Below are 18463 nucleotides of genomic sequence, written 5' to 3' on the forward strand. Positions count from 1 at the left end.
TGCTAATAATTTAACTCTCAGGATTGAAGGAACAAAAAAAAAACCCAGCGTCTCTCAAACTGAGCCGCTCTGAGGCAGGAAGTTCTACTGGATCCTGCAGCTCATGTCGGAGCGTCATTTAATGGATAAACGCAGAGAAACTGCTTCTTTAAAGAGGAACCGAATGATGGAGGATTAAAGAGCCGCTGCCCGGCCCCTCCCCCACTGATGATAAATCAGACCAACTTCCATCATTATTTCTTTAGCCTTTAGTTTATCTCAGACTTCATGTTTTAAGGTAAGAGCTGAAACTGCCTGTAGATCAGGAAGAGAACTGCGGACGGCCACCAGCCGAGGTCATGCTTCAGTCCCATTCTCTGATATTTAAAGGTTCCACGCTCCTCTAACTATTCCAAAAAAGTTCAAAAACAATCCACTGGACTATTGTTGGAAAGTTTGGAAACAAAGTCCCTTTTTAAAGAACCGGGTCTGTTTCTAGTATCCTGTTGGTTTTATATCAGTTTGGGTTTTTCAGACCTGAATAACTTAGGAATCATCATCGGTTCCTGTTCGATTAGGACGCTACGCGTCTACTGGCTGGAACGCAGAGAGGAGGAGGATGAAGGTGAGCAACAGCTCCAGGAATGATGTGAGAAAAAGGAAGAGGAAAGGAGGCAGGGAGGATTCTGGGAAATCTCTCTGGGCGGAGCACTGACTGTGGCTGCGTTGGCCACAGGGCTGCAGTTGGGGGTGATGGAGGCGGGCGACGCGGCGGCGGCGACTCTTACAGCCAGATACTGCGGGGTGAGGCCGCCCAGGCCCGTCAGGCTCCCCCAGGTGGTGGCGCTGTTAAGCTGCTGCATCTGCTGCGCCAGCTGCTGCTGCAGTCGCCGCTGCTCCTTGTCCTTCTGCGTGTCGGCGAACTTCACCACGATGGGAGACGAGCAGCCCTAGAAGAAGAAGAGGAGGAGCAGAGAGAGGAGAGGACGGGTGGAGACAGAGGTGGAGGCAAGAGCAGAGGGATTAAGATTAATATTGTTTGCCAAACAGTTAAAGGCTCACATGGGTGACTCTCACCGAGGATTAGGGACGCTGAAAAAATAAAAAAAGTTAACTGATTTTTAAAATTTTATTTCAGTTTAACATGGTAAAAAAGTCAAAATTCAGACTTTAATCTAAGAATTCTGACTATTTTCTCGGAATTCTGACTTTTTCTCTCATAATTCTGACTTTTTTTCTCATAATCCTGACTTTAATCTTAGAATTCTGACTTTAATCTCAGAAATCTGACTTTTTTTTTCTCAGAATTCTCACTTTTTTCTCAGAATTCTGAATATGGACCTCAAAATTGTGACTTCAATCTCAGAATTCTGACTTAATCTCAGAATTTTGGATCTTATTATAGATGGGCACCATAAGGGTAGAGATGTAAGAGCGCTCAGCTTCAGTGACAAAGATGTGAGTTGTTTGGCAGGGCCAGTAACACATTGGTGGAAAATGATGCAATTTTTGGAAAATGAGGCAACTTTTTATGTGACAGTGGGGTCCCTGGTGATGCTATTTCATTAATGGAAGCGCAGAAGGTGATTAAAACAACAGAGCGAATTTCTAAAACAGACATGGCTACAGCTTGATGCTAACATGTTTGTTAGCTGTCATAAAACTGTCAGATTTCTGAGATTTATATCAGAATTGTGAGAAAAATGTATTCTCATATTATACTGACATAAAATTTTTTGGTTTTTCAGTGGCCCTTATCCGTACAAACCCAACCTATCAAATGTCTGTAAAGATTTTAGGGGCATACTCACAAAGAACTCAAAATCATCCACTTTCATTTGGACAATCATTATTTCTAATATTTGGCACAGATCATTGTTTGTTACCAAAATAAGTTTTTTAATTGTTTTTGGAGTCACAAATTCATAACCGTAATGCATCCTAACGGGGACAAAAAAATGCTTTCATCTCAATTCATCATTATAAATAATCTAGCCGGTTTATAAAAAAATATCATAAATTTGTTCAAATATACATAAATTAATAAAATTAGATGATATATATAATAATTTACTGTTATGTAATTCTGAATATTTTAATAAAAGTGATGCAACTCTTATTACTGTTGTGCTGCGTTCAAAGTCCTGTAATATTCACAGCATTTTTTAAAGTCGTAGGGAAGCGGCCGTTCCAACCGTTGCATTTCCGAATTCTCCCGAGTGGTGCCCGACTTTACACCAGTGAATAAAGTGAATGTGATTGGTCGATTATCAAGAGGGCGGGATTGTTGTGGCAGAAGGTTCACAAGCAAGTTTAGTTGTGGCCGGTTTCTCTGAAGCATCTTGCAAACCAGTTAGCAACTTAGTGCTAGTAGGTTCCCAATGGGAAATTCCATTGGGACCAAGTAGCACTAAATTGGTGACTTAGAAACGACACTGTCAAGGAACGCTATGGACAGAGGAAACATGCAAGAGGAGGAGAGTTTAGTGGAAATTATTCTTATTTCTTAGTTCAACTGTTGCGTATATTAGCTGCAATATATGAATCAAGATGCTATGACTGAAAAAAATTGATTGACAGATGTTGATATATGATTGGCTGAATTTAGGTGTTCAGGCTGATGTATAACTAACTGGCCTGCAGAAGATAACGGGAAAAAAAAACAGATTTTAAGACAGGATTTCTTTTTAAATAGAAATTTTCTAACTTTTGGCACAATATGGTCTAATAAAGAGTACATTTATATGTACATATTTAAGCCAGAATGATTTGACATCTAAATATGACTTCCCTACGACTTTAAATAAAGTAATAATTACCCATGATGCACCGCAAAGAAGAGAAGACAAAAGATGGCTACAAGGTAAGATTGTTTGACTTTTTTTGATCATGATAACTGTTAAGCTTCTCCTTCCATTTGCCTATTTTTACACTACAGGTGATCATTACTGTAACCTATAATACCTCAGATGGTTCTACATCATAAAGGATCCGATCTGCAGAAACATCTTAAAACACGTGAAGTTAACAAAGGAGTCGGAGGCTCTTCCACACACTCAGCCACACAGGACACGCACACAGTCGCTCAGGAAACGCAGCTCTAAAGCCAGCGGGGCTTTCTTCTTCTTCTTCTTCTTCCCCACAAGGGCTCAGTTATCTCTGAGTCCAAAACGCTTTCACCAGACACTGATTTCCTGACTTCTCAAACTATTTCATCATCTTTTAGAAAGTGAGACTCGATGCATGTGTCGGTGTGAAGTAAGTGAGAGTGATTGGGAACAGCAGCAGGAGGGGGGGGCGATAGGGCAAGAGGGAGATTCAGAAACGTGGACAATCACTTGTAATTGTCTAGATTTCTTCTCCTCAAACCTGCTGCTGCTGTTGGAGGCGAAGTCGAGCACACAAAGGGACCAACATATCGGACATGAAGCGCGCCGCGTTCCCTGATGAAAGTTACAGTGAAGCTCAAAGAGATAATCTGTTGCAACACAACCATTCCTCGCGCGGCGCAATCAAAGCCTAACTAGGGGCAAATCCGTCTGAAAACAAAGGCAATCTGCCACGGGAGGATAAAAACCTTTTGATTGAAACATTTAGTTTGAGGCGGGGATCCGCGCTCGGCGGAGGAGGGAAGGGATTTGGCTGCTTTGCAGAAGCCGCCGTGCACGTTCAGAGCGGAGAGGCGCCAAATGTCAAGTGCCTGGGACTCAGGTGGAACCGTTTCTCGCTCTTTGGCTCCGAGATGCAATAGTTCAATCCAACAAAGCTTTCAGTGGGAGACGTCCAGCCTAAAGTCTCAGCCGTGATTCTATAGGTTTTGTTTCCAGATATCCAGACCTAATATGTTTTTTATCCTCGAGTTTTTCAGAGTCATATCAGCCGTCTACGCCAAGCATGGTTCATCCGCCTGCATCCAGGAGCAGGTTGGAAGGTAGACAGACTGCTAAACCAACACTGTTGGTCGTCGGCTAAACTCTTTCTGCACCAAAATAAACCAAAACTTTGGGTTCATTTCTTTATAAAGCTCACATCTATCAACACTGCAAAAAAACCTAAATCTGAATAAGTCATTTTTCCGTGAATTGAGGCGGTAAGTGAGATGTTTTGCCAATGGAACAAAACTATTTGCATTAAAATAAGAGCAAAATATTGCATTATCTCATTCCAAGCGCATATTATGTAATTATCTTATTTTAATAGTAAAAATGTATCTTCTTTACCTGCTCAAATTAAGGGTGAATACACTTGATTTAAGAAATGTTGGTGTATTTCTAGATCGTTTTGCAGTGAACAGACCCGTTCCACTACAAATATCATCCAGGTCATTGTCATTCTGAAAAAGTTAAAAAACAATCCAGTTTGAAGACGTTTCGCTTCCCATCCAGGAAGCTTTTTCAATTCAAAATGTCAGAAATAGCGTTGAGTTCAAGGCTTAATAGAGTGGATAAAAACAAAGCCTTGTTTTTGTTTAGAAAATATGCAAATTGAACCAGACAAATGAGTCCACCCCTTAGGAATGGGGGTCGTTTGGCTTCTTTGTTAGCCTGCAATGCCCCATATCTATCTATGTCTCTGTAAGGGGGGTCGTTAAAGGGAATTGTTGGCCTTGCTGAACAGGCGAGGTCTTCTGTTTCCCTATAAGGTGGTGGGGGATTTGGTTCTTAAAGGGAAAAAATCTACGAAACTGAGACATTTTTTACAGTAATGTGGACATAAAAACAAAGAATGAATAAAATAAAAACTTTAAAAATGTAATAAAAATCTTTGTTTGTGGTGAAACTAAATAAACTGAATGATAATAAAGAATTTCAACTCCTGCGACTTTTTCCTGCTAATTAATGAGGTGGAAGCTGACACAGCAGCAGATCCCTCATCTTCACAGACAAAGAGTCACTCAGGAAACTCAACAGGAAGAGGAAAAAAAGAAGCATAATTACAAAGCAAAGCTGGCTATCATCACTTTCCAACGTGACATCAAAACTGCAGGCTGCCGCCGTTCTGAGCCCAAAAAATGGCACCTTTCTTCTCGGCGCAAAACGAGAACTGATAATTAACATGGCAGGATGCTGGAGAGAAACCTGGCAAAATGTAGCTACTGTCATCTGAATTATGATATCACCATGTTAGAAGTTTAAACTTCATTTTTATATTTTCAGCAAATGATGGAAACTATTTAACAGGAGAGAAAGAAAGTAAAGCCAAGCCAGCTAATACTAACACCCAAATCAATCTGTTGTGACATAAAGGTCACAGAGGAAGCTTGTGAAGCTCCTGGTAACAGAGGAAGCCACTGAAAGGCCAACATCAGGAGTGGCACAGTGGGTCATGCTTTAGGTTCTATGCTGGAATTATTGGCTTCATGAAGATTTCTGCACATCCCACCAAACTATTTCACTGACTTATCAAATTCATGCACCTTATTGCATTTGGCTACAACTAAATATAATCCAATGCATTCAGGAGCGGATTTAGGAAATGTGTGGCCCTAGGCAAAGACGGGCAGGGGGCCCTCTGAATTGAGAAGACAACACATAAAAACAGACCCATTATACAGATAGAGAAATGTTAATGGAATAGACATCCATTATCTGTTCTAGGTTGTGTCCCTCTCTTCTTGTCTCTTTTCTTCTTGTTTTCCTCTCTATGTTTTGTACTCAGCTGACTTTTCATGCTGTCTCTAAAGGAAGGAAAGATTTTTTCCAAGCACTAAGCTCACTTAGCTGATTGCTCCTTCCTGTGTTTCCAAAAAGGCGATGGCAAAAGTAAATAACCCAGTCCTTCTCTTCAATAAAGAGATAAACTAAAGGGTTAAACTAGAGATATAAAAAATAGAGATAAACTATAAAGATAAGCTAAAGAGATAAACAATAGAGTTAAAATATGGAGATAAACTAAAGTTAAACACTAAAGAGATAAGCTAGAGAGATACACTAGAGATAAAATATAGAGATAAACTAAAGAAATAAACTAAAGAGATAAACTAGTGAGATGAACAACAGAGATAAACTATAGAGATAAACTAGCGAGATAAACAACAGAGATAACTATAGAGATAAACTAGCAAGATAAACAACACAGATAAACTATAGAGATAAAATAGAGAGATAAACTAAAGAGATATAATATAAAAATAAACTAGAGAGATAAACTAAAGAGATAAAATATAAAGATAAACTAAAAAGATAAACAATAGAGATAAACTAGCAAGATAAACAACAGAGATAAACTATATAGATAAACTAAAGAGATATAATATAAAGATAAACTATAAAGATAAACTAGAGAGATAAACTAATGAGATAAAATATAAAGATAAACTAAAGAGATAAACAACAGAGATAAACTAGCAAGATAAACAACAGAGATAAACTAGCGAGATAAACAACAGAGATAAACTATAGAGATAAACTAGCAAGATAAACAAAAGAGATAAACTATAGAGATAAAATAGAGAGATAAACTAAAGAGATATAATATAAAGATAAACTATAAAGATAAACTAGGGAGATAAACTAATGAGATAAAATATAAAGATAAACTAAAGAGATAAACTAGCAAGATAAACAACAGAGATAAACTAGAGTGATAAACTAAAGAAATAAAATATAAAGGTAAACTAAAGAGATAAACAATAGAGATAAACTAGCAAGATAAACAACAGAGATAAACTAGCGAGATAAACAACAGAGATAAACTATAGAGATAAACTAGCAAGATAAACAACAGAGATAAACCAGCGAGATAAACAACAGAGATAAACTAGCGAGATAAACAACAGAGATAAACTAGCGAGATAAACAACAGAGATAAACTATAGAGATAAACTAGCAAGATAAACAACAGAGATAAACTATAGAGATAAAATAGAGAGATAAACTAAAGAGATATAATATAAAGATAAACTATAAAGATAAACTAGAGAGATAAACTAATGAGTTAAAATATAAAGATAAACTAAAGAGATAAACTAGCAAGATAAACAACAGAGATAAACTAGAGAGATATAATATAAAGATAAACTATAGAGATAAACTAGAGAGATATAATATAAAGATAAACTATAAAGATAAACTAGAGAGATGAACTAATGAGATAAAATATAAAGATAAACTAAAGAGATAAACTAGCAAGATAAACAACAGAGATAAACTATAGAGATAAACTAAAGAGATAAAATATAAAGATAAACTATAGAGATAAACTAGCGAGATAAACAACAGAGATAAACAACAGAGATAAACTATAGAGATAAACTAAAGAGATAAAATATAAATATAAACTAGAGTGATAAACTAAAGAGATAAACTATAAAGATAAACTATAGAGATAAACTAAAGAGATAAAATATAAAGATAAACTAGAGTGATAAACTAAAGAGATAAACTATAAAGATAAACTATAGAGATAAACTAGCAAGATAAACTAAAGTGCTTTGTAAAGCACTTTGGTCAAGTCAGGAGACCTGACCAAAGTGCTTTACATTACATTCATTCATTCACCCATGTACACTTGGCTATCTCCCCCAGTAGTGGAACAAGAAGGAAACATGTGAGGGACTAAATGTTGTTTTACTTCTCCAACAGTACAAAAGGTAGAAAATGGACATAAACACTGAACTTTTTGTTTTTTTCCAAGGGTTTTTTTTTAATAAAAAAAAAAGAAAAATGTGTCACTCAAACAGAGAATAATGTTACTTTTAGTTTATTTGATAAAACCAACTATCTATAAAACATCAGCTGGTTTTTATGTTTCTATTCAGGATTAAATCTTCAGTCTTGTTTCCGTGGCCCTAATGGGGGCTGGACCTTTGCTGCTGGGATGGAGACCATAGCAAGGACTAAAACTGTTATTAAGAGGAAACAAAAAAGAAGTGACCAGTACCTGAGACTTTAATGTGTTAAGAACCTAAAACACTAAAAATAATAACCAGAATTTTCAAATTAAGATAGTGAATTATAAACCAGGGTGAGCTCCATCCACTCGATGAGGCTGCAGATGATTTTTTGCTCTGAAAGGACTTTAAAAAATTGCTCTCGGATATAATTAAATCTTCGGTTGTTCATTTAACCAAAAAAAGGAGTTTCAAATTAGCCACTTTTAGATATGAATTCCCTTCATCTTTCCATCAGTTTCACATCCCTGCAGATGGGCAAGAAAAATCTCTAAATTTCATTCTTTGTAAGTAAATTATTTCAATAGTTTCAGGGTCTGATTAAATGAATCATTTAAGGCCATAAACTTGGCGAAGGGACGTTGATGCTATTTAATTAGATTTTTTTTTTCTATAAAGAGATTAACAAACATCCTGCAAACTGCCACTCTTCAATCTTTGCATTCACCTTGATGTACAATAACTTTAAAGTGTGAATTCTTTTAAAAGTGCTTAAAACAGAGAAACCTGACAGGCTTCATATGGAATGGCTTAATAACAGGCTGCAGCAGTGACGGACAGGTGGGCGCAGAGTGACAGCCCATCCGTCTGAAACCTAACTGCAGAAATAGGCACCTTCATGATGGCGCCGTCTAGATTTAGAATGATGTAACTCCTGCATGGATCAAAACCTCCCCCACACTTCAAACTTTTAAACTTGATTTTCTCTTTGAGCCTAAAACTAAGCCCGCCACCGCCGTGAGTAAATCTGCAGGGGACTCTGGGATGCCACTGTCATTGTTCCAGGGTGATCCCGTCCCTACAGAACCAAGGGGAGGGAGTGTCTGCAGTCTTTGCACACGATAAGCTGGTGAAGATTCTAAGTCATCCAGGTCATAGGTATTTTAAAAAAGTAAAAAAAAACAACACACTGGACTTTGTTTCCAAGCTTGAAGATGTTTCGCTTCCCATCCAGGAAGCTTTTTTAATTCAAAATGCAAAAAATTGCGTTAAGTTCAAGGTTTTATACAGTAGCCCAACAAAGCCTTGTTTTTTCTTCAGAAAACATGCAAATTGAAATGGATGAACGGGTCCACCCCTTTGGAATGGGGGTCGTTTGGCCTCTTTTGTTAGCCTGCAATGCCCCATACCTGTCTATGTCTCTGAAAGGGGGGTCGTTAGAGGGAATTGTTGGCCTGGCTGAACAGGTGAGGTCTTCTGTTCCCCTGTAAAAGGCGTTGGGGTTGCCATGATAGCAGGAAGGGATTGTAGGGTTTTGAACGCTGAAATCTGAGTCCACCCCCTCTGTATAAGGTTAGTTTTTCTTTATTTTCTTTTTTTCTATAGTTTTTATGGCACTAGTGGCTTATTTTTCTGACAGTAGGCTGACAGGAAAGGGGGTATGAGAGAGGGGGAGAGACATGCGGCAAAGGACCACGATTCAAACGTGGGTCAGCCCCCATGAGGACTTAGGCCTCCGTACGTGGGTTGTGCGCGCTAACCACTGCTCCACCAAAGCACACCCGGTTGGTTTTTCTCTCTTAAAATTGATGCTTCCTCTAAAACCACCTATTTTATTTGTCCAAAATGTGAACATTCTGATACTCTGACATTTTGAATTGAAAACGCGAAGCGAAACGTCTTCAAACTATGAAAGATTGAAGTCCAGTGGGTTGTTTTTTAAACTTTTTTGCACATAATGAGCTTTTTTTTGTAAATTAGTTTAGTCTCTAACTAGTGGCTAGTTAAATGGTTTCTCCTTACAGGTTTGCCAATGACTGGAGAAGAGAAAGAAATGATTCCTGACTCCGACTGTTTTAAAGAGCCACATGAGTGGGACATTTAGAAATCTTTTTGTGTTTTTTTAATTTTTTTTTATTATTTCTGTCTTTTATCCACCTCACTGTTATCTTTTTAAATATTTATGTGTCTCTTGCACTGAAAAAATGATCCACAAATAAGTAAAAATTTCTTAAAGTAAGTGTATTTAACCTTAATTTGAATAGGTAAATGAGATAGTTTGCCAATGCGATGAGTATTTTCACTCTTAGAATAAGATAAATAGATAATATAAACTCGAAATAAGACAATGCAATTGTGTTTTCTTATTTTAAATGCAAATTGTTTCGTTCTATTGGCAAATTGTCTCACTTTCCTTCTCAATTCAAGAAAAAATTGCGCTTATTTTAAGAAAAAATGACTTAGGTAGATTTAATTTTTTTGCAGTGTGTGCTTCTTTTATTTTTATCTGTGATTTGTGAAATGTGAACATGTGTGTGAAAGGTGTACTACTACTGCACAAAACTGCCCATACTGGGACAAATAAAAGCTACTGAACTGAACCTCAGTTGCCTACAGGTGCTGCAGAAGACTCCACTGCAGGAGAAGCAGCAATAGCTCCGTTAGGAAAATAAAGGCAGATCTAGATTGTTTTTGGACTCCATCTAGTTGGACAGAGTTTGGTTTATCTCAGATGATATACTTGGGAGGGTTGGTTTAATGCACCACTTTCATCATCGTTTTTTTCCCCCCCCCCCGCCTCACAGCCTTTAAATGTCAGCTTCCTCTGCTGACGGGATCAGCAGCGCCTCACAGGTTCCTGTGAAAAGCCTGAGCTCCCTGTGCCCGCTCCATGAACTCATTCACACGCAATCAAATACGTTCCAAATATTCAAACATGATGAAAACATTACGGCACACTACCCGGTCACATTACAGCTGCAAACTGATCACACTTCTGTTATTTATTTGGCAGAAAAACACAAACTATGACATTATTACAAAGTGGAGGGAAACTGATCTTTTTCCAAACAAATCCCTGGAAAGTGTGGCGTAGATCATATTGTGCATAGATCTACAGCTCAGCTGGGAGAATCTGTCCACTGGAGATCTACTAGCAACAAATCTGGTCTCTATGGAAGAGAGACAAGAAAAGTTTGCTGTTCCTCACCTTCACAGGAAAAACACAGAACTACACTGCAAAAACGATTTAAAAATAAGTCAAAAATGTCTTAAATTACGTGTATTTACCCTTAATTTGAGTAGGTAAATGAGATTGCCAATGGAATTAATATTTTCAATGAAAAAAGTAAAAAAAAAAAGTTATTTTCTCTTAAAATAAGTGCATTTGTTCTTGGATTGAGGAGGTAAAAGATACATTTTGCCAATGGAACAAGAGAATTTACATTTAAAATAAGAAAACACAATTGCATTGTCTTATTTCATGTGCATATTATCTAATTATCTTATTTTAAGAGTAAAAATACTCATTCAATTGGCAAACTATCGCATTTACCTACTCAAATTAAGGGTAAATACACTCAATTTAAGACATTTTTACTTATTTCTAGATCGTTTTTCCAGTGTTTACTCTTAAAAACCTCTTGTTCCATTGGCAAAATGGCTACTTTACCTCCTCCAATCCAAGAACAAATGCACTTATTTTAAGAAAAAATGACTTATCCAGATTTAGATTTTTTCCAGTGTAGATCCTCTAATTATATAACACCAGGTTTTGTACTTTTTAAACGCATGCAGAACATAAACATGATGGAAAATGAACAATTCATGTGGCCCTGAAAGTGCTATCCTCACTGTGAAGCACAGTGGTGGCAGCATCATGACGTTGCAAAAGATTTCTGTCTATTTGTGCAAAGCTGGATCCCAGTTCTACACGATGAGGCTAAGGATCAGAGATTTAAAGTAAAACTGAACTTTTTGCTACTTTCTTTTTTTCCTCAAACTTTTATTTTTGCACCAAGAACGGCTCGGATGTAGCAGCTGGGAGTAAAACTGGAAAGTTATTTCATTAATGATTAGTTCCTTTAATCTGTGCAGCAGTTTTCTACTTTCTAGAATCTTCTCTTTTCTACTAGAGGTGCAGGTCCAGAGCTCCTGTCCTCCAGCGTTTAGATGCATCCCTCCAACCCCTGAGCCAAATCGCTGAACCCCAGCAGCTCCACAGAACGCGGCACCGAAACCAGTCCTTCCATCCAGGTGTGCTGGAGAAGAAGCCTGGTCACCCCTGACCCAGTTCACACATTTATAAACGGTCGGGAAACAGCATGACTGAATGATCAGTCCACAGTTCTCAGGAGCTCATCTAGCTTGGATAATACATCTGCAGCAGCTCCGGATTGAGAGACATAAATCTCCCCTCAGTGTTTCCTTCCTCAGCCTGGATTCGTCTCCTTTGGTTGAAAAGCTTTACATACTCTGATTAATCTAATCCCATATTTTCCCCTCTGCTGTCAGCCACTCTGAGCATCCCTCTGGTTTCCATGTTTGTTCGCCGTGTAAACACACGCTGACGTGTTCTCTCTCTCGCTTTCTACTTAAGCCCCGTTTAAATGCACTTCAACGTTTCTGCATTTAGAGAGGAACCCGAAGGCAGCATCCTGTGAAAGGCCCTCCTGTCTGCAAAATCCATAATACTGATGGAAAGAATCAGTGAAAGCTGAAACCATCCTAACAGAAAAAAAGTTTTCACCCCCTTAACACTGGAAAAAAATCTAAATCTAGACTAGATAAGTCATTTTTTTCTTAAGATAAGTGCATTTGTTCTCGGATTAAGGAGGTAAAAGAGACACTTTGCCAATGGAACAAGACAATTCACACTCTATCTAATTATCTTAATACTCATTCCATTGTCAAACTGGCATTTACCTACTGAAATTAAGGGTAAACATTATAAATATTTCTACTTATTTTAGATTGTTTTTCCAGTATAAAGATTTCTGCAGCTTTTATTTTAATGTCCAACTGAAATGTCTCAGATCACACAATGGTATAGATCAGGGGGCTTCAACGTTTTCCAGACCAAGGACCCCCAAACTGATGGCGAGATGGAGCAGGGACCCCCTAATTATATATATTGTATGAAATAGTGTTCTATCAAACAGGTCCTATAGTCACTCTATTACAGATGGAGCAATGTGACAAAAGTAATTTCGCCCTGGGATTATTAAATTATTTCTGATTCTGTTTCCTGGTTGATGGGACAGGTGTTGTGAATGAAATGGTGCCCAGCTTGAAAGAGCTCCTGTGTGTCGCTGAATGTGTGCATTGATGACTGAAAGACATCTTCTGCCTCCATTTATCTGTTTACTACAGTGTGTTGAATTCATGTTAATGTGGATTTAAAGACATTTCAATTAGTGGAAAAAAGGGCAGGGGGTAATATAAAAAGGTATGATCAACCGAAACCTTTGCCACCCCCATGGAGTACCTCTGTGGACCCCCTAGGGGTCATGGACCCCCTGTTAAAGACGTCTGGTATAGAGAAATATTTAGGCTCCGCCCTCATGAAGGGATCAGGGCAGTTCATAAGGGTAATGAGAAACATTTCACTGATACGTGATCTCCTGAGCTTCGCTATTTACCTACAGAGCTGACACAACTCGTGATGAGAGGTCAGAATCCTATAAAGTGGATCTTAACCAGAAAACATCCACCTTTTATATTACTATGCATCTTTTTTCTTTCTTTGATCCCCTGGCTTTAAATATGTCTGTTAATGTTTGCCATCCACACTGCAAAAACGACCAAGAAATAAGTCAAAAATGTCTTAAATTAAGTGCATTTACCCATAATTTGAGTAGGTAAATAGGAGTAATTGCCAATGGGATTCCGTTTTTTTACACTTAAAATCAGGTACGTAGATAATATGCACTTGAAATAAGACAATGAAATAGTTTTTTCTTATTCGAAATGTAAATTGTCTTGTTCCATTGGAAAAATGTCTCACTTACCTCAATTCAAGAAAGAAATGCACTTATTTTAAGAAAAAATGACTTATATAGATTTCATTTTTTTTCCAGTGCACTGAAGACATGATTTAACGTGAATGTGATATTGAATGGCGCCTTTCCTTTATTTCATTTTTATATTTTAATTTTTTTGTTGTTGTTTTTTGTTTATTCCCACTCCCTATACTATACACATGTAAGATGTTAGGCAACACAGTGTACAATTTTAAATTTTTTTTGCTTGTGAAAACAAAAAAACTAAAGAATAAATCTTTCAGATCCATAAAGACATGAGAAAATGGAGGCGGCAACGGCCATCAAAGGTTCTGATGGTACCGGACCTTTAAAGTCAAACACAATTCAAACACCCTAAAGGCTTTGAAGGATGAACAGATGTTTATGATTAAACTCTGATGGTTTAACCGACTTTCTGGAGTGTTTTGGACTTGGATCTGCTGTGAGCTTCACCTTAACGTCCTTCACCTACAGGATTTGTTCTGCTAATGAGCAGAATTAAAGGTACAGTAGCTGATGTTCTTTTTCTGGGTGGATCATCTAGATAAGTGGTCCTCCTATCTGTCAATCATTCTGGTGATATGTTTACCTAAGGCCGTCCTACGTGCTCGTCCCCATTTCCCTTACCGGTGGTGAGTCTGACATAGTGGAGAAATTGCAAATCTTCTTTTGGAAAGTAAGCTTGTAAGAGTGATGCAAACAGAAAAGTTTAAACAGAGCGTGCAAGAGGAGAAATGGGCTTGTGCACGCTCTCGCACATGTTTAATAGCTTTTCGCAATTCGCAAAAATTCTTCACAATACCTTTAATGGTTCTATTAACCTGCCCACACCATCACTCTACCACCTCTGTGTTCAGTTGATCGTATTAACCGAGCTCATTCTGATTGTACGGTGGCCCTGAAGTGCAAACTGCAACTACAAATCTAAAAGCGCAACTACATTAAAAAAACAAAACTACTTAAAGCAAAGCGCAACTACATTAAGAAAAACAAAACTACATAAAGCGAAGCGCAACTACATTAAGAAAAACAAAACTACTTAAAGCAAAGCACAACTACATTAAGGAAAACAAAATTACATTAACTTACCAGAAAAGGTAGGTACCAGTGGGAAACATGAGACATCGCTGATTGGACGACGGCGCCGTTTGACCCTTGAACCGGAAGTTGCGTCGTCTGAACATTCCAGCTTCTTTTAAGTGTGTCTTCAGTGTACACAAACTAACTGAAATTTCGTGATTAGTCTTGAGCATATCCAGTATCACCTCGTACGTATGTCCTGATTCAAAATATTCCTGGATAACGGCAGCTATGTTTGGGGCGCCGACAGTATCCATGTTTTCAAAAGCCACAGCAGGCAGAATGACTTCCGGTCCAAGGGTCAAACGGCGCCGTCGTCCGATCAGCGATGTCTCATGTTTCCCACTGGTACCTACCTTTTCCGGTAGGTTATTGTAACTGTGCTTTCCTTAATGTAGTTGCGCTTTGCTTTATGTAGTTTTGTTTTCCTTAATGTAGTTGCGCTTTGCTTTATGTAGTTTTGTTTTCCTTAATGTAGTTGCGCTTTGCTTTATGTAGTTTTGTTTTCCTTAATGTAGTTGCGCTTTGCTTTATGTAGTTTTGTTTTTCTTAATGTAGTTGCGCTTTGCTTTATGTAGTTTTGTTTTTCTTAATGTAGTTGCGCTTTGCTTTATGTAGTTTTGTTTTTCTTAATGTAGTTGCGCTTTGCTTTATGTAGTTTTGTTTTTCTTAATGTAGTTGCGCTTTGCTTTATGTAGTTTTGTTTTTCTTAATGTAGTTGCGCTTTGCTTTATGTAGTTTTGTTTTTCTTAATGTAGTTGCGCTTTGCTTTATGTAGTTTTGTTTTTCTTAATGTAGTTGCGCTTTGCTTTATGTAGTTTTGTTTTTCTTAATGTAGTTGCGCTTTGCTTTATGTAGTTTTGTTTTTCTTAATGTAGTTGCGCTTTGCTTTATGTAGTTTTGTTTTTCTTAATGTAGTTGCGCTTTGCTTTATGTAGTTTTGTTTTCCTTAATGTAGTTGCGCTTTGCTTTATGTAGTTTTGTTTTTCTTAATGTAGTTGCGCTTTGCTTTATGTAGTTTTGTTTTCCTTAATGTAGTTGCGCTTTGCTTTATGTAGTTGTGTTTTCCTTAATGTAGTTGCGCTTTGCTTTATGTAGTTGTGTTTTCCTTAATGTAGTTGCGCTTTGCTTTATGTAGTTTTGTTTTCCTTAATGTAGTTGCGCTTTGCTTTATGTAGTTGTGTTTTCCTTAATGTAGTTGCGCTTTGCTTTATGTAGTTGTGTTTTCCTTAATGTAGTTGCGCTTTGCTTTATGTAGTTTTGTTTTTCTTAATGTAGTTGCGCTTTGCTTTATGTAATTGTGTTTTTCTTAATGTAGTTGCGCTTTGCTTTACGTAATTGTGTTTTTCTTAATGTAGTTGCGCTTTGCTTTATGTAGTTTTGTTTTTCTTAATGTAGTTGCGCTTTGCTTTATGTAGTTGTGTTTTTCTTAATGTAGTTGCGCTTTGCTTTATGTAGTTTTGTTTTTCTTAATGTAGTTGCGCTTTGCTTTACGTAATTGTGTTTTTCTTAATGTAGTTGCGCTTTGCTTTATGTAGTTTTGTTTTTCTTAATGTAGTTGCGCTTTGCTTTATGTAGTTGTGTTTTTCTTAATGTAGTTGCGCTTTGCTTTATGTAGTTTTGTTTTTCTTAATGTAGTTGCGCTTTGCTTTATGTAGTTTTGTTTTTCTTAATGTAGTTGCGCTTTTAGATTTGTAGTTGCAGTTTGCACTTCAGGGCCACCGTATGATTTGCTAAAAATAAGCATCAAATCCCAAAAAGAGAAAATGGCTGAAGTGCTGGATTTATGGCGGCGCCCTGTGACGTTCGATTCCAGTTAATTCACAGTTTATTAAAGGAACAGTTATTCTGTGACTCTGCCTCCAAAAACAGTTTATTAGTTTTGATCTGGTCGTCTTTGTCTGATCTGAAACGTTTATGTTTGTCTAAAAACATGCAGAGCAGAAGTCGTCCCTCTGATGGAAAACACCTTTTTACGCCCCCGAACCGGAGAACACAAACAACGGCGAGGTGGGCGCCCCCTCCCAGTGTTTCTTTAGATGTGCCTCGGTGAATTACCCGTCTCGGTCACATCCACTTTCATTACCGCCTGACATTTAGTGAGGCGCCCCGGTGTACCTGAATGTCACATGGTAATGAGGATGGATACGACGGTGACAGAGCCGTCGATGGAGGCGGCAGCAGCGGCGGCACAGCCCCCCCCCCGACTCGTGACACAAACGTGTTACAAACATCACAATCTGGCTCCATGTGGAGACCAAGACAACAAGCAAACTCTATTTACCAGACCTCATTCTCTCATTCGGACCCCGAGTAATTACTTTTAAATTGCAAAAACTGGGGAACATTAACAAACGGATGCAGCAATTTAGCTCCGCCTGAGGCTAGACAGCTTGTTTTCAAATGGAAATGAAGGTATTTTGCCATTGTCCACTGCTGTATTGTGGTGTTATGGTTTGAGGCCTTTTTTTTTTCCCTCTCCCCCCGCGTGCATGATAAAAGCGCCGGTGTTTACCAGGCCCATTGTTGCGGACGACTGCTCAGAGCGAGGATAATTCTGGCTTAATACTAACGCTGTCGGAGGAGAGCGTGGCTCCTTCTGCTCAGAAAGACAGACACGTCGCCTCGGCAAACACTTCAGCGATATCTGAGGTGTGACAGCACAAACAGAGCAGAAAAAAAGCAGCTCCTTTCCTCCCCGGCGAAGAGGGGAGCATTTTCCCCATGTCAGGGTCACAACACTTCAATAGCAGCCATGATTATCATGATCAGCTCTAATGAGGGGGCTTCAGGGGTGAACGCCTCTCGCTCCTTTTCCTTTAACACAGCCTGTTATTACCACTTTTTGTTCCTTCTCTCTGACTCACACTCCAGGCCCGTCTTGTAACGTGTAATTCTCTCCCCAATAGCGGGCCTGTCATCCTGCCCCTGTCACCGACCTGACAAGGCTGACGAAGGCGCCCAAAAATCGCAGGGAGCACAAAGGAGAGGCGGCCGGGTCTCCATTATGGCCTCGCTGGGGTCGCTGCACGGCTGATGAGGTCTGGAACAATCTCGGGAAACGTGTCAAGGGCGCCGACTCATTGTCACAGCGGGGTTTGGTCAGGCCGAGAAAATAAGAAAAAATGGAGCTGCTGTTTGATCAAGGTGCCTGAAATTGTGATATTTCAGCTAAAGATGAGAGTAGAGCAACGGTTCCAACCGCATTTTAACAAAACGCTGCAAACATTAAAGTTTCTAACCTTTTTAATTTACAAAACTACAAAAAATTCTTCAGAGAAAAGAAACGAATGAAGCACAAAAGCAAAGAGACGACGCTGCATGTTTTCCTTCCACTCAACTTTCAACAAAGATCAAAGAATAACCAGCTTTTAAAGCACTTTTTTTCCTCTACCCATCCTCCCTAAATTGTTTGGCCATAAAATGACATGTATTATGATTTGATTTGAATATTTATTCAACAATCTCTCTCTGCTTTTTCTCATAGTAGCTTCATCTGGTCTGTTCCTGTTTGGTTGTGACTCCATCCAGGAGAGAAATATCAGCTGTGCTGCTGCCATCAACACCTTTGTTTATAGATGTTGGAGATTGGCCTGTTTTTTCAGTGTAGTCCTGTTTCTCTGACTGTGACTGGCTGGATGTGCTCTCTTCATCCTCTGACATGGGAGCTGCTCGAGAGCTCGTCTGCCTGGCTGTTTGTTTCCTGGATGTGTCCGCTTCACTGGAAAAAGTGTAGCACAGAGTTGTTCATTCAAGCTAATAACTACCATTG

The 18463-nt window shown here is 38.5% G+C and overlaps 1 protein-coding gene across 17 annotated transcripts in view; it reads right to left on the reverse strand.

The window, feature by feature from the left end:
- The window catches only part of LOC119784032 (CUGBP Elav-like family member 2), a 193949-nt gene that overhangs the window by 27543 nt on the left and 147943 nt on the right, over positions 1-18463 (reverse strand). For all 17 annotated transcript variants that reach the window (XM_038285875.1, XM_038285872.1, XM_038285878.1 and 14 more), the window contains exon 7: positions 768-929. In XM_038285875.1, coding sequence (XP_038141803.1) covers positions 768-929 — 162 coding nt within the window. The remainder of the gene's footprint in view (positions 1-767; positions 930-18463) is intronic.

The sequence above is a fragment of the Cyprinodon tularosa genome, unplaced genomic scaffold (assembly GCF_016077235.1).
Source record: "Cyprinodon tularosa strain WSP-4 unplaced genomic scaffold, ASM1607723v1 ctg216, whole genome shotgun sequence".
Lineage (NCBI taxonomy): Eukaryota > Metazoa > Chordata > Actinopteri > Cyprinodontiformes > Cyprinodontidae > Cyprinodon > Cyprinodon tularosa.